General features: G+C 58.9%; 1 protein-coding gene across 6 annotated transcripts in view; it reads left to right on the forward strand.

The window, feature by feature from the left end:
• The window catches only part of ANK1 (ankyrin 1), a gene marked incomplete at both ends in the record, with an annotated part of 98,259 nt that extends 87,973 nt beyond the window's left edge, over positions 1-10,286 (forward strand). For 2 of the 6 annotated variants that reach the window (XM_081221091.1, XM_081221092.1), the window contains 3 exons: positions 1,773-1,856; positions 2,801-2,863; positions 3,169-3,270. In XM_081221091.1, the coding sequence (XP_081077217.1) occupies positions 1,773-1,856; positions 2,801-2,863; positions 3,169-3,270 (249 nt within the window). Of the gene's footprint in view, positions 1-945; positions 1,165-1,772; positions 1,857-2,800; positions 2,939-3,168; positions 3,271-9,239 lie in introns of those variants that run through there. The other 4 variants (XM_081221094.1, XM_081221093.1, XM_081221090.1 and 1 more) reach the window with 4 other exon arrangements.
• Between the last annotated feature and the right edge of the window lie 3,283 nt (positions 10,287-13,569).

Below are 13,569 nucleotides of genomic sequence, written 5' to 3' on the forward strand. Positions count from 1 at the left end.
AGCGGGAAGCCGCAGGGTCAGTGTGCCGGGTCCAGATCCTGGTTCTTTCTGCCATGCCGGCTGCAGCCCAGAGAGGAACGGCCTGATCCCGAGAGGGGAATTCCTTTCAGCCGCAGCTGCTGGGCTGCATTAGGGAGTCAACTCTCCAAAGCCGAGTTTAATGCGCATGGTTCCTGCCCTGCTGTTGACAGCCCAGCCTGGGAAGAGCCTTTAAGGACAGGCCTTAAATAGACACACCCGTGACACGCTTGCATTTGGGGTTGCTGTGCTGCGTAAGCGGGGACCGAGGCCCGAGGGGCTGATGGAGCTGCACGGGCTCCCAGGGCCCTCCCTGGACGCCTGCGCTCCCAGAGCTGGGCCTGAGCAAATCACTCACTCGGGGTTCTTTTTGAAACAAACCCCGCACCCTCCAGGGTGTTAGCCGGCCCCATCCCAAGAGCGAGCGGGGTGACATCATTCTGATCATGGCAGTAGCAGCCCAGGGACACACACAAGTAGCCACGTTCTGCAGACGTCTTATTTTCCCAAGTCCGAATGGGACAGTTTTCCTGGGCAGAGCTGCCTCTAGCTGTCACAGGGCCACCGGCCCCTGCAAGCTCTCAGGGCTGGTGTTGCACGCGGTGACTTTAACACGCGCCTCCAGCGCCCAGGACACGCACACCTGCCTGCTTCCTTCTAGCCCCGCCGGACAGCCTGGCAGCTGGCTTGGGAGCTAAAATTACTGGAGCCTGACGTCACCCAGGCCGAGGGCAGAGCTGGGCTCTCAGCAGGAGGGCACTCTGGCGGCAGTTCCACTAGGGGCCCTGCATCCTCCTTTGCGGGGAGAAAATGGAGGGTGTCCCAGGGGGCCTGCAGAGTCCCAGAGGAGAATGAGAGGCCGGCCCCCCGCCTGGTGGCCCCCTGGCTGCGCAGGCCCTGGAGGGCCACACTGGTGAGGAGGTGAGGATGTGGGCCTTCATCACCCAGCTGCTGGTCACCCTGGTGCTGCTGGGCTTCTTTCTGGTCAGCTGCCAGAACGTGATGCACATTGTCCGGGGCTCCCTGGGCTTTGTGCTGACGCACGTCCACCAGGAGCTGGACAAGGAGCTGGGGGAGAGCGAGGGCCTAAGCGACGACGAGGAGACCATCTCCACCAGGGTGGTGCGGCGCCGGGTCCTCCTGCAGGTAACCCAGGCGGGGGCAGGCCGCGGCTGCGGGCGCCGCGCTGGGAGGTGTGGGACGCTGCTCAGGACGCCTGCTGGAGGAGAAGGCCGGGCGGGCCTCGGGTGGGACGTGCGGGCCCGGAGCTGGGCGGCACGCACCGCCCGGCCCAGCCCCGACTCCCCGACCCGGCAGAGGAAGCTCGGCTCTGGGGCTTAGGAAGCCGGCCCCCTCCTGCTTCTGTACCCAGCCAGCCCAGGGAGGCAGCAAGTGCCCCCCGGGCGAAGGCGTCTGGGGCAGGGGGTTCTTCCCCGTCAAGTGCCGTTGGAGTAGAAATCAGGGGCCTCCCTCCCTCTCCGTAAAGCCCGCATAATCGCCCCTGTTTTGCCCACCCCCGCTGCCATGGCAGCGCTCCTGGGAGCCCAGGGCTCCCTCCTGTCCTCGGGCCCAGGACCCCCCCGGGGTGCCCCCCACGCAGAGCCTGGTTTGGTGGCCGAGTTGCAGTTTCCTGCCAGGGTGGGGACTTGCGGGACTGTGGCTACTGCTGGCGCTACTTGATTTCTTCATCCTCTCTCCTTATTCCCAAATTCCCGCTGATGGATCTCGAGTTTTCTCCCTTTCTCTAATTCCAGGGGAATGAGCTTCAGAATATTCCAGGGGAGCAGGTGACAGAGGAGCATTTCACGGATGAGCAGGGCAACGTCGTCACCAAGAAGGTGGGTGCACAGTCCCCCTGAGCTGGGCAGAGGCAGGCGGGCTGGAAGCTTACGAAGGCGGTGGACTCACCCCCAGCTTCTTGCTGCTGCCCTAGCAGAGGGGTAAGCACCTGCCGCAGTCCAGACGTGACATCCCTTACAGCCACTTTGCCTGATTCAGCCTGAATTAGCTCCTGCGACTGGGTTCCAGAAGGACCGGGCCCCGTGGAACACCCCAAACCTAGTCCTGTGATGCCTGGCCCTGAAAACAGCTGTACAACAGCAGTACGGGGGTCCCCGTGGGCCTCCGGAGATAAAAGGACGTGGGATTGCGTGGGGTTGGCAGTAGGTTTACACCAGGAGACGTGATTCTGCCTCACAGGTGCTGGGCACGGGGCTAGGTGTGGGCAGCAGGCAGCCCTGTGTTGCTCCGGGGCTCGTGCTAGGTCAGAGCAGGACCCCGTCTCCCCTCCTGCACGGGGAGCTTCATGCTGGTTTGTGTTCTCACCTCCCACTGCTCGCACACGGCACGTGCAGAGTAGACTGTCCTGGGAATATTTGGATGCGTGGATAGGGAACACGTGGATCCACGGGACAGGAACGCCGTGCCCTTCAGGGGCTCACGGTCCTGAGGGGAGGACAGGGGGCATAACCTTCCAGCACACCAGGAGGCAGGGTGGACCGCCCTGGGCTAGAGGTAGAAGTCGGGGGGCGGGGGGCATGAGACCCCGATCATCCATGAGCCTCGCTAAGAACCCCCGCAAATTCCAGCCCCTCTGAGGCTGCCCAGTGCGAATTCCCCACCCGATGGGGGGTGAGAGGCCGTCCCTGATCTTGACGGCTCAGGGAAGGGCACCTGGGGACAAAGGCTGCTTCTAACCCCCCACCTCATTCCGGGGCCTGCTCTTTTCAAGCTCTGTCTGGCCGGCTTCCCCAGCCCCTTCTCCCCTCCCTCTCTTCTGCAGATCATTCGCAAAGTTGTTCACATTGACCCATCCGGAGCCGATGGCACCCAGGAGCCCGAGGAGGTGATTTCCGGGGGGCCCCTGGAGGACCCTAGTGAGATGGAGGCCGATGTTGATTACTTTAAGACTCACGCCAAGGTACTGCCCGAGATGCAGCCTCCCAGGCCCTCGCTCTTCCGAGGCGCCGGCCCGTGACTTCTGCTGCCCTCTGCACCAGCCCCCTTGGGGTTCACCGCTCACCTCTCTGCTCCCCCTCGAGCCTCCTGCCCCTGGGGGCCCTGTGCCCGCCACCTCCGTAGGGCGCCTGTGTTCTCTTGCCGTCCCTGTGTGTGATCTGTCCTGCCTTGTGTCTGCAATGCTGTCTCCAGGTGGAGCTGAGAGGGTACAGTAGCCTGCAGCCGGACCTGATAGAGGGCCGGAAGGGCGCTCAGATAGTGAAGCGGGCCAGCCTCAAAAGGGGGAAACAGTGATCTCGAGCCCCTCCCTGTGGAATGGCCTCTCTGGAGGTAATGCGGTCGTTCTCCATCTTCTCTGCATGGCCTGGTCCCCCGCGACGCCCCGCCGAGAGGCTGCGGACTTGCGCACCCCTACCCGCCTCCTCCTGGAACTCCCTCCCCTCCCAGCCCCTCCCCGCTGCCCAGCATGACGCAGGAGGTCCAGGCACTGCTGTGGGCTCCAAGCACAGACCCCCACCTGCTAACGGCGCCTCTGAGCTCCTTTGCCTCCGAGAGAAAACAGCAGCATCTGCTGACCTGTTCCTCGGCAAGCGCAAAAATATAGAGTTGAGAAAGTGCTTCCGTGAGTGCGAAGCACTCGGTACATCTCAGTAGGGAGGTTATCCTGGAAGCCCAGCAAGGGGGTCTGGAGGAGGAGGGGCGGGGCCCTGGAGGGGCGCGGTCTGCTAGGCTGTGCTGTTTCAGTGCAAGTGGCCAGGAAGAGCTGGACAGGGGGAGGCCTGGAACCCAGTTGTGCCTTGAACCTTGAACCCTAGGCTCCCATCCTCCTTGGTATTTCCTGAAGCATGTTGCGCCCTTGCTTTCTAGGAAGAGGCGAAGTTATCAGGAGGCTTGGGAGCACTGATGGCTGGGGGACAGGGGCGTGATGTGCACTGAGGGAGGGAGGGAGGCCGAGAAGACGCGGCGAAGGCTCTGCAGCGGGCTGAGCAGTGCTGGGGGCTTCGGGGCCAGCTCGGACCTCCGTCCTCCCTGAGGGGTCCTGTACTGAGCTGCCCCGAGGCCCTTCGCTGTGCCCAGCTCGGGCCAGCTCAGTACCGGGCGCGTCGGGGTGGGAGTCGGCCGGAAGCAGGAAGCACGTGGCCCCAGCTCCCGCTGGCACCGGGCTCTTGTCACCTACACCCCCAGGGCCTGGCTCTGGGCCCGCGGCCAGCAGGCTCCTCTTCCGCATTCGGCAAAAAGCAGGGCCGCCGCCTCCCGAGCCCCCAGAAGTGCTGACTCCGGGCTTCCCTCAGCACTTGGGCAAAAGAAAAAGGTCTGGCCGATCCAGTTATGGGATAAAATTAGACCTGACTTCTCAGCAGCTTAAGGAGGTCACAGTGTTAACCCCTGCACTGCCAGGGGTCCGCCGGGCTGCTGGTTTAGGACATCAGCTGTGATCAGTCCTGGAAATAGTCCAAAGGTGCAAGTAATTCGGAAAACCACAGAGTGGGATGAAAAGTACACTCTTGGGCCTTATTTTTCTTAGGGCAGAGACAGAAGCTTTAAATTCCAGCTTCTGTTTGGCTCAGGTTCTGCTGATATTCCTGAACAGGAGAGAGGCAGCCCAGAAGCCAGGCGAGGGGAAGGGAGGAACCTAGACATTTTTCAAAAAATGTTTCTGTAGGTGATCTGCAAAGTGGCCGAACCCCCCCCACCCACCAGGGGATGTGGCTCCAGACCACTGGGCGTGGGTGTTAGGGGACGCCGAGCAGAGCAGCCAGGCTGCAGCACAGGGCCAGGGCCTCCACCAGGAAGAGGCCGGGGGAGCGTGCAGTGGGGACAGTGGTGCGGAAGCCAGCGTTCGGGAGGGACAGCCCAGGGGACAGCCTGCCATGCTGTACCCTCTGAGCAAGACAAAGACCGCTGAGGGCTCTCTGGTCCTCCATACGCACTGCCTGCCACTCGCAAGCATGCACGGTCCCCAGCATTGATGGATTCCAAATGACTGCAAACTTGCATATTCGCCTACTAGCTACTAGTTTATTGTAACCCCAAACGCAGCACTCCCAGCACTTCCCTCCCGTGGCCTTTCAGGGACGCGCACACAGTGGTGAAGCACTGAATGCCCTGCGTGCCTGTTCCCAGCTGAGGTCAGACAAGGAGGCCTTCTCTCTGTCCCCGTTTCAGTTCACGCTCTGAACAATTGCCCTTTTTGCGGTCTATTCAGTGTCACTTTTTTTTTTTTTTTGCATTTTTGTGCTGTTTGTTGGTGATTTTGCTGTTTGAAATGGCCCTGCTGTCTAGTGTCCCTAAGAGCAGCAGGGCTGTGATGGGCCCTGCGTGGGAAGTCCGTGTTTAGAGGAGCTTTGTTCAGGCACGAGTTATAGCTCTGTCGGACATGAGTTCAGTGTTAATAAAGCAACAGTATACAGTTGACCCTTGAACAACTCGGGGAGTTAGGGGCGCCAACCCCCAGGCAGTTGAAAATCCCAGCGCCGCTCTCTCTACCTCAAAAGCAAAGGAATTGATGAATGACTCACCCCCAGGGCGGGAAGCTGAAACAGCTTGGATAGAATCCTGGGCTCAAACTCTAGTTCTTTTATTTCTATGTGTTGTGATCTGTAATCCAATACAAACTTTTCCCCACACTTAGTTCATTTAAAGATCTGTAAAATGAAAATGCAGATACTGTATTTATTGGAAAAAGAAACAATGTATAAGTGGACCCATGCAATTCAAACCCACATTGTTCAAGGGTCAATTGTACATGAAATACGTTATCTTTAAAGAGAGACACACAAGGTTGTGTGTTCATTGGTTGAGAAAACCGTTGGACCAGAGGCTGGCAGGAACCCTGTACTTTCCTCGGGAGCAGTGGTCCCAGGATTGGCTGATTCAGGGCTCCTGGCGACTTGAGAGAACGTGCCTCCTGCGAACAAGGACAGTTGACTGTTTCAGAGAGAGTGAAAGGGGGTCGGGGCCCAGGGTCCAGGCCTGGCTCCTCCAGTTCGCAGGTTGCCTTACATGTCGTTTCACTCCCTAAGCTTCCCTCTCCTCGGGGGAGGATGAAATCCGTCCCTCTGTGTGTCACACTGGTGTAAAAAGGCTTAAAAATAACCAGGGTAACTGTGAGGATGGCTGAGAGGGGTTAGGAGAACGCTCAGCCAGTTGCAGGTCTTCCTTGTAGCGTGACCCGGGGCGGGTCAGCTGACCTCTCCCAAGCCTCAGGTGCCCCAGCTGTAAAATGGCAGTAACGCAGATATTCCCTTTGTGCGGCGATCCATGGGTTTCTCTTCGTGAGACGGCTTTCTGAATTGTCAAGTCCTAATCCACCAATTCTCCAAGTGCCATCTGCATCCCAGTCACCCGAGAGTCTGGTTAGGATGCAGATTCCTGGCCCCTGACCCACACCTACTGCATGACAATTCTGGAGCTCAGGATTTGGCCACAGGCTCGAGTGATTTTGATGCCGATTGAAGAGTGGGTTACTAGGACCAATTCTGGTTTTGCTTCCCAAACCTCCCAGAGGTGCCGTGGCACAGTTGTAGCATTTACACCTAAAGGGTGAGCAGAGATGAGTCATGGAGACAGTGTTCAAAGCTGTGGAACGCCCCAAAGGGCCGAACACCCCAATCCTAGGCGCCTGTTCCGATTCCCCTGCAATCACGCCCAGCCTTGGGGATGAGTTTGCAGGAGTCCCGGCGTATGCGTGAGGGGTGCTTTCTGGTTGTCCTTAAGCAGTGAGAAAATAGCTGTGGAGTCAAGCCTGATGGGGTGCAGCAGACAGTAGCAGCTGGTGGGTTCTGCTCTGTGCCCAAGTACGTAGGTCCAAGAACCTGGGTGCCAGCGCTGCCAGAGGACAGAGGAGAACAGGCAGCCTGTGTCCTTGGGTTAGAGGCACCCGGCCGGGCGCTGGGGGGCACCACCCATGAGACGGCTGTTGTTGTTTTTTTTTGTTTCCCTTTTTAAGAGACACTTTCCATGTAGGCACTGTGGTTGCAAGACCTGTGTTGGCTCTGATTAAATAGAGTATTTTAGTAAATTTGAAAATTCGCCAATTAGTAATCTCAGTAGGAGGAGGCCAGGAGGCCAGGGGTCGTGTTTTACTTTGCTCTTTTAAGCGACAGTCCACCCTCACTCGCCGGCCCCGGCAGGTGTATCAGAGTCTGGGGCTGCCGGAGAGAGGAGAGAAGCGAGAGCCGCAGATGCTGGCCGGGGAGGGGGCAGGTGGCACAGCACAGAGAGATGACACGAGGAAAAAAGCCCGACCGGCAGAGCCGCTAGAAGCGGCAGGAGGCTATTTTCTAAGCGTTTATAGGGTGAGACCGTGTCCAGGGGCACCCAGGGCGGTGGCAGAGTACCGGACGCAGCTGGAGGTTGCAGCTCTATTAGAGTCTAATAGAGACGCACTGTATTCCCACCCCGGCTGCTGCCCGGATGCTCCCGCCGGGCCCGTCCCTGCTCCTCCTGGAGTCTCAGCTCACCCAGAGATGGGGAGAACGGTTACGCTAGAAAGATCTCAGCCTCGAACTTTCTCCTCTGCTCTGTGTCTGGGCAGACGAGTGGGAGGGAGACGGTAGCCTGTCTTCCCCAGGCTCAGGCTTTCATCACATCTCCTATGTGGCGTGCTTAGCGCTGGGGTAGGCGCCGTGGGACTGGTAGGAAGGGTAAGGGCTTTGCTCTTGCCCTCAGAGTGTTTCTACTCTAGCCAGGGAAGTAAGCAGACAGGAGAGAGGACAGACAGGACAGGGCATTTCTGGAGCCCAAGCACGGCGGCATCCGATACTGCTCAGTGTCCTGAGCGCTTCCTAGGTCGTTAGCTCTCCCACATCACAACAATCAAACGAGGTGCATCCTGCTGCTGCCCTCGTCTTACAGCAGAGGAAACTGAGTCCCAGAGAGTGTAAGTAACTTGACCGAGGCCACACAGCAGGAAATTGGCAGAGACAGGATGTGAACGCAGGCAGACCGGCTTCAGAGTTCATACTCTTAACTGCACGCTGAGATTACTCTGCGTGCAAGGCAGCAACGGGAGAGAACAGATAAGAGGAAGCTGCAGTCTTCAGGAAGGCCTTGTGGAGGAGAGGTCTGCAGGGTGGTGGGCAGAATCTCAGCCAAGTGGAGACTGGATGGTGTCCTTGACGGGGGAGCCGAGGACAAAGGCAGGCAGCGGCGGGCCTGCGGGTTTGGACTTGGAGGAGGGGCTTGGCTGGCAGTGATGGGAGAGTCCCCTCCCGGGCAACCGCTGGCTCAAGCCACCGGCAGTAGAAGGCCTGGCCTTTCGCTCTGGGGAGGAGCTTAGCCCCACCCTCCCTCCCTGGGGAACCACTCGGGCTTGAGTTCCCCTCGATCACCTCCAGCCTCCTCCCCAGCCCTGGCACCTGTAGCACCCACGATGAGCTCCCTGTCCGGGGACACAGCTGTGCCTCAAGTGAGTTTCCAGCTTTCTGTGTCACTTCCCACCCCACCCAGGAGATTGTCAGGTCCTCTTAATGTTAAGTCCCTGCAGACGGAACCCTGGGTGGCTGGGCTTGGAGGTGGGCTTGTCCCCGCCCCGGCTGGAGGAGCAGGCCCCACGGGGTGGCAGGAGCCCCATGGCGCTGTGATTCCCAGGCTGCAGAGTTGAACTTCACTCTGGCAAAGCTGCTGTCTTCCAGCCTAACATACATAGTCCCCTGGGGAGAAGCCATCTGGTTTTCAAAGATCTCTTTGCCCCGGTAGAGGTTGTCCATCCAAAGGGCACGGGGAGAGGAACCCGAGGCCCCGACAGTCAGGGTTGTGGACCAGAGCCAAAGAGGCGCTGAGGTCCCTTGAGGCTGTGAGCTCCCGAGGCCATGTCTGCTCCATCCCCGGGTCCCCAGGCTGGCACACAGGAGACATCAGTGCATGTTGGCTGAACCAAACCAGACAAGCCTGGGTGCTGCCATCCCCTAGCCTGGCCCTTGCTGGGCTCGAGCACGTGGCCCCTCTCCTAGGTGCTGGGTACATGGGGACCTCTCCCCAGGTGACCGTGCGGGCACAGAGTACCCCACAGGAGGGTCTCCCAGGGAGCTTTTCGATGGGCATGGAGCTAGTGGCAGCCTCTGGGCAGTGTGAGAAGGATGGCTGGTATTTCAGGAAGGTCCGGGCCAAGCTCAGTGCCTTTCAGCTCCTGCCTGGCTTGGGGAGGCTGCTTTTCCTGACTCACCCCTGCCCGCGCCGCCAGCACAAAACTCTGGATAGTGGGTTTTGGCTGGGAGTTGCGCCTCTAAATTCTAAGTGACTCCTCTCTGTGTGTCCCTCAGGATCACACCTCGACACCCAACCCTTGAACTCCACACACTCTGCCACGCACCCGAGAGCTGGACCGAGGCCCCGGAAGCCGCGCACATGTCCCTGGAGGCTTACGGCATGACCTCTGTCAGGGAGGTCCTTTAGTCACCTGTTCGCATGAACGACCGACTGTAGACGCATGACCTACAGTCCTCTATCCTGCCTCTGGCGATGGTGGATCTCTTTCGGGAGTCTGGATGGAAGCAGCAAGAGCGGGGAGAGAGAGGGGGGACGTGAAACAAGCGCAGGAGAGCACCGAACGCAACAGCAAACAAGGGCTCTTTTGTGGCTGGGATGAGATATTTTTTTAAATCATTTCAATTTCAACTTGTTACAGGGTACTTTTTTTTTCAACCTCATCTGTAAGAAATCCATGTGAGCTTCCTGGAAAGGAAAAAAAAAAAAGAAAACTAGACATGAAATCAGTTCCACACCTTAATCCCTTACCCTCATCCGCCAGCCTTCCCCACACCTCCACGCTCCACGTGTGACCAGCCCTGCCGCTCCCCCTTGGACCGAACCTTCCAGAACGCTCTACATGGCATCAGGACACACACACGCATACACACACACACACACACACACAAACCCCTCTCCCCTCTGCTCAGTATACACACAGATTTTACTGTGACATCCGAAGTTGTATAGACTCTCCTGTGGATAAACTGGAATTTTTTTTATGTTGTCGCTCTCTCTCTCTCTGCCAGTTTCAGTATTAATCATCTTCCAATGGAAAATCATTACCTTCAGAGTGCATTCGGGGTTCCTCGTGTTAGGGACTTAAGACTCTGAGGCGAGGACCCCCAGGCTTAGCTGTAGGGCTCCAAGGGAGCCAGTGCCCATCCGAAAGGGTCTTCACTCTCAGCTGGGGGAAGGCCGGTGGCTGTCCCAGGATTGCACCAGCATGTTCAATAGAGAAGAGGTTTTCTATATCTTCAAGCACTTATATCATAGTCCGTGTTCAAAGTGTCAACTGTACAGTAATCAGCCTTGTGTATATGAAAAACAATAAATACTATGCAAACCAATAGAAACACTTTAGCAGTATGTACAAAGCACTAACAGCTCAGCTCCTGAGGACTTCTCCAGGCTGCGGGAGGAGGAGTACAGCCTGTCTCTCAGTGAAAGAGGAAGGATGGGAGTACGGCTAGGGAAAGCACCTGCCCGTTCTTAGGTCAGCCGCCGCCCCGAGGTCTCCCAGAGCGAACTTGGTGCTCTAAGTCCAGGCAGCCGTGGGATGCGGGGCCTGGGCTGGGCAGCCTCAGTGCCCCCATCTGACCAACACCCCACCCTGAACCCCCTGGAGAGGCAGCGCAGGGGGAGAAACGGCGGACCACCAGGAGGCCCCAGCCTGGAAGGAGACCCTCCTGGGCCAGGGCCCCGTCAGGGCAGGACGGAGACGGCGGCTGGCTGTTCCTTGCCTCGGTGCCATCGGGGAAGAGCCTTAAGTTACACCAGAGCCCCCGGCAGAGGGAGGCCCGAATCAGCACAACGCGCCGGCCCCGCGCGGCACCCTCCGGGCCAGGAGAGAGACTGCAGGCTCTTCTCGCCCGCCCAAGGGCCACTGTGTGTGGATGTCCGGTCACCTTCCTCCCTGCCTCTCTGCCGAGATGTCCTCAGAGCACATCCGAACCTTCCAAGTAGCACAGAAGCTCCCACGATGTCAGAGCCCCCCACCCCCCGAGGCCCCGGCCGGCCCCGGCGCACAGGTGTTCCGGTGGGTCCGGGGTGGGGGGCTGGCCGGGCTCCCCGAGGGGCGGGCGGGGAGTGGGAGCCCGAGCGCGCCCGTCGGTCCACGAGCCCCAAACCCAACCCCCCGCGGGGGCCGCGCGCAAAGCTTCCCCTCCGGCCGGTCCCTCCGCCCCGCCGCGGCCGGCCGGACTCAGTGAAGGCCGAGGAAGACAGGCGCAGGGCCGCCTCCCGCCGCGATCTGCCGCCGCCTCGCCTGGGCGCCGCCGCCGCCGCCGCCCCAGTAGCTCCTGTAGAGCCGCGGCCCCGGCCCCCGTTGCGCTTTGGCTCGTCGCTCTGTCTGGCTTGGCTGCTTGGCCCGCCGGCCCCCGGGCCCCGGCGGCATGCTGCGTCCGCTGCTAGTAGGAGCTCTAGGGAAGAGGTTTGGGGGTCGCCACACAATGCCTAGAGAATGCTGCAGTCTGCACCTTAGACGCTGTTTAGGAGTTTTGGAATCACCTTGATTTTTTAAATTGTTATGGAAATGATTCTTTTCTTGACTCCCACACGCTCTGTGGGACCTCCCACCGCGCACCCCACTCCACTCTGATGTATAGACCATTCTCCCTACACCAGCTGGACAAATGTCAAAATTAATAAAGAACTCGACTCATGGCACAGGCCTCCATCTCTCCTTCCCGGCGCACCTTTGGGGAGTGTGGAGAGGGGGCGCTGGGGGAGTCTGGGGGTGATCAGTCTGCAGGAAGGCCTGCGCCCCAGGGAGGCGCCCACCTTCTCTGGAAACTTGGACAGCCCCCTTAATCAGGACCACTCGCTCTAGGAGAGGCACTCCCCACCCCGCAGATGGTAGAGCAGATTTCTGTCCCACCTGAGGACCATGTGATGGGGGCAAGTCCAAGATGTTGGGAGGGGGGCGCGCCACAAACACCAGGGTACGCGGCTGAGCCCACAGTGGGCATACACTAAGGGGCACCCTCCCCCCCAGTGCTCCCTGTGAAGGCATCTGGCCCCTGCAGGCAATGCCATTCAGAGTTCAAGAACTTCCAAGAACATCGCTCTGTTCCTAACTAGCTCCTAACACTTCATGCAAGGCTGGTCACCAAGCTGGCCTCAGTTTCCTCATCTGTCAAATGGGGGAAGGGATTAAGCGATTGCAAAAGTCTCTTCAGTTTGTCATCCTGGGAGTCCTGAACACAAATGCCTTTGTCAAGCTTGGCGATAAATAAGAATAAAATTATGTACTGCACGTTTTCCTCCTCACAAGTTCCCATCATTGGTGGGGGGGGGGGGTCGGGGGGTGGCCAAATCACAGTCACAGGGTCCTAGGAGCACTCTCCGCCCTCACTCTGATTGTGAAGCTTCTCTCTCAGCATCAGAAAAGACATCCAGGTCAAGGGACCAGCCATGGCTGTGCACCGGCCTCACCCAGAGGGTTTTGTAAAGCACAGGTTCAGAATCACAACTGCCTAGGTGATTCCGGCAGCAACACTGGGAACTGGAGTTCAGTTTCCCAAATGGTTGTGATGGGCAGCTTTGGAGCACAGCCAATTCAGACCGATAAGAAATTTTCTCATTTTTAATCCAAACTTCCAGAAAAACAAGGTCCACAGCCTTGGTGAGGTCTTTCTTGTGTTAACCTACGTCATCTACGCTACAGGGTCATGGCCAATTCCAGCCCGAGCAGATAACAGCAGCATGGGGAGAGCCGGCTCTCTGTGAGAGGGGAGCCTCCCCTCAGCCTGGGCCCTTGGCCTCCTGCAGGAAACCCAGGAGCAGGCTTGTCTCCACCTGCCAGAGGGTGACCACGGGCTGGTCAGAAACGGCTTTGGGACTGCCAGGCAGAGGAGGGACAGAAGTCCATCTGTCAGGCAGCCACTGTTTTTCCTGTCATTTTGCACGTCCAGACCAGCGACATGCTGATTGCCATTTTTTAAAAAGCTGCAGGAAAGGATGCTGTTCCGTGCAGAAATGACCCAAGTTATTTGCCGCATTTTCCCTGTTGGTAAAACGGGAGCGACCCCAGTAGAGCCTTGTATGCTGTAAAAATTCATTAGGAAAAGAAAGGCATATGGGTGCTCGGCAATTCAACCTAGTCTCATCTGTCAAATATTTACTGAGCACCAACCAAGAGCCCGGCACAGGCACCGCCACGGAATCAACGGCCATCTCAGCCATCAAAGGTTTCCATCCCACGTGCCCAGCCAGGCAGAACATGACAGAGGCACAAATGAGTCCTCAGAGGGGGAGGAAGGGAGAACGGAGGGATCAGGGGAGGCTGCCCAGCGGCAGAGGCAGAGGCAGGCAGGACCCACAGCCAGCACTCCCGGAGACGCCCCACTCCCAGCCCTTGCCCCAGGCTGCCTGGCAGGTTCCCACCCCCAGGCTCTCAGGCCCCAAAGTCCAGCCTCCCCACTTACCCAGCCCAGCACAGAGGAGGGAAGCGAAGCATCCGTGTCCAGACTGCACACTCCCCCAGAGGCTTGGGCATGTGCCCAGAAAGGGGTCTGGACACCTCAGGACAGCATCCCCTGAGCCCGCAGGGGGTGCAGCTGGAGGAACTGTGCCCTCCAGCTGCCCCAGGGGCCCCCCGGAGCGCTTTTTCCTAGATGCTCA

This window comes from Mesoplodon bidens (assembly GCF_964165515.1).
Source record: "Mesoplodon bidens genome assembly, chromosome: 20".
In the NCBI taxonomy this organism is placed as follows: domain Eukaryota; kingdom Metazoa; phylum Chordata; class Mammalia; order Artiodactyla; family Ziphiidae; genus Mesoplodon; species Mesoplodon bidens.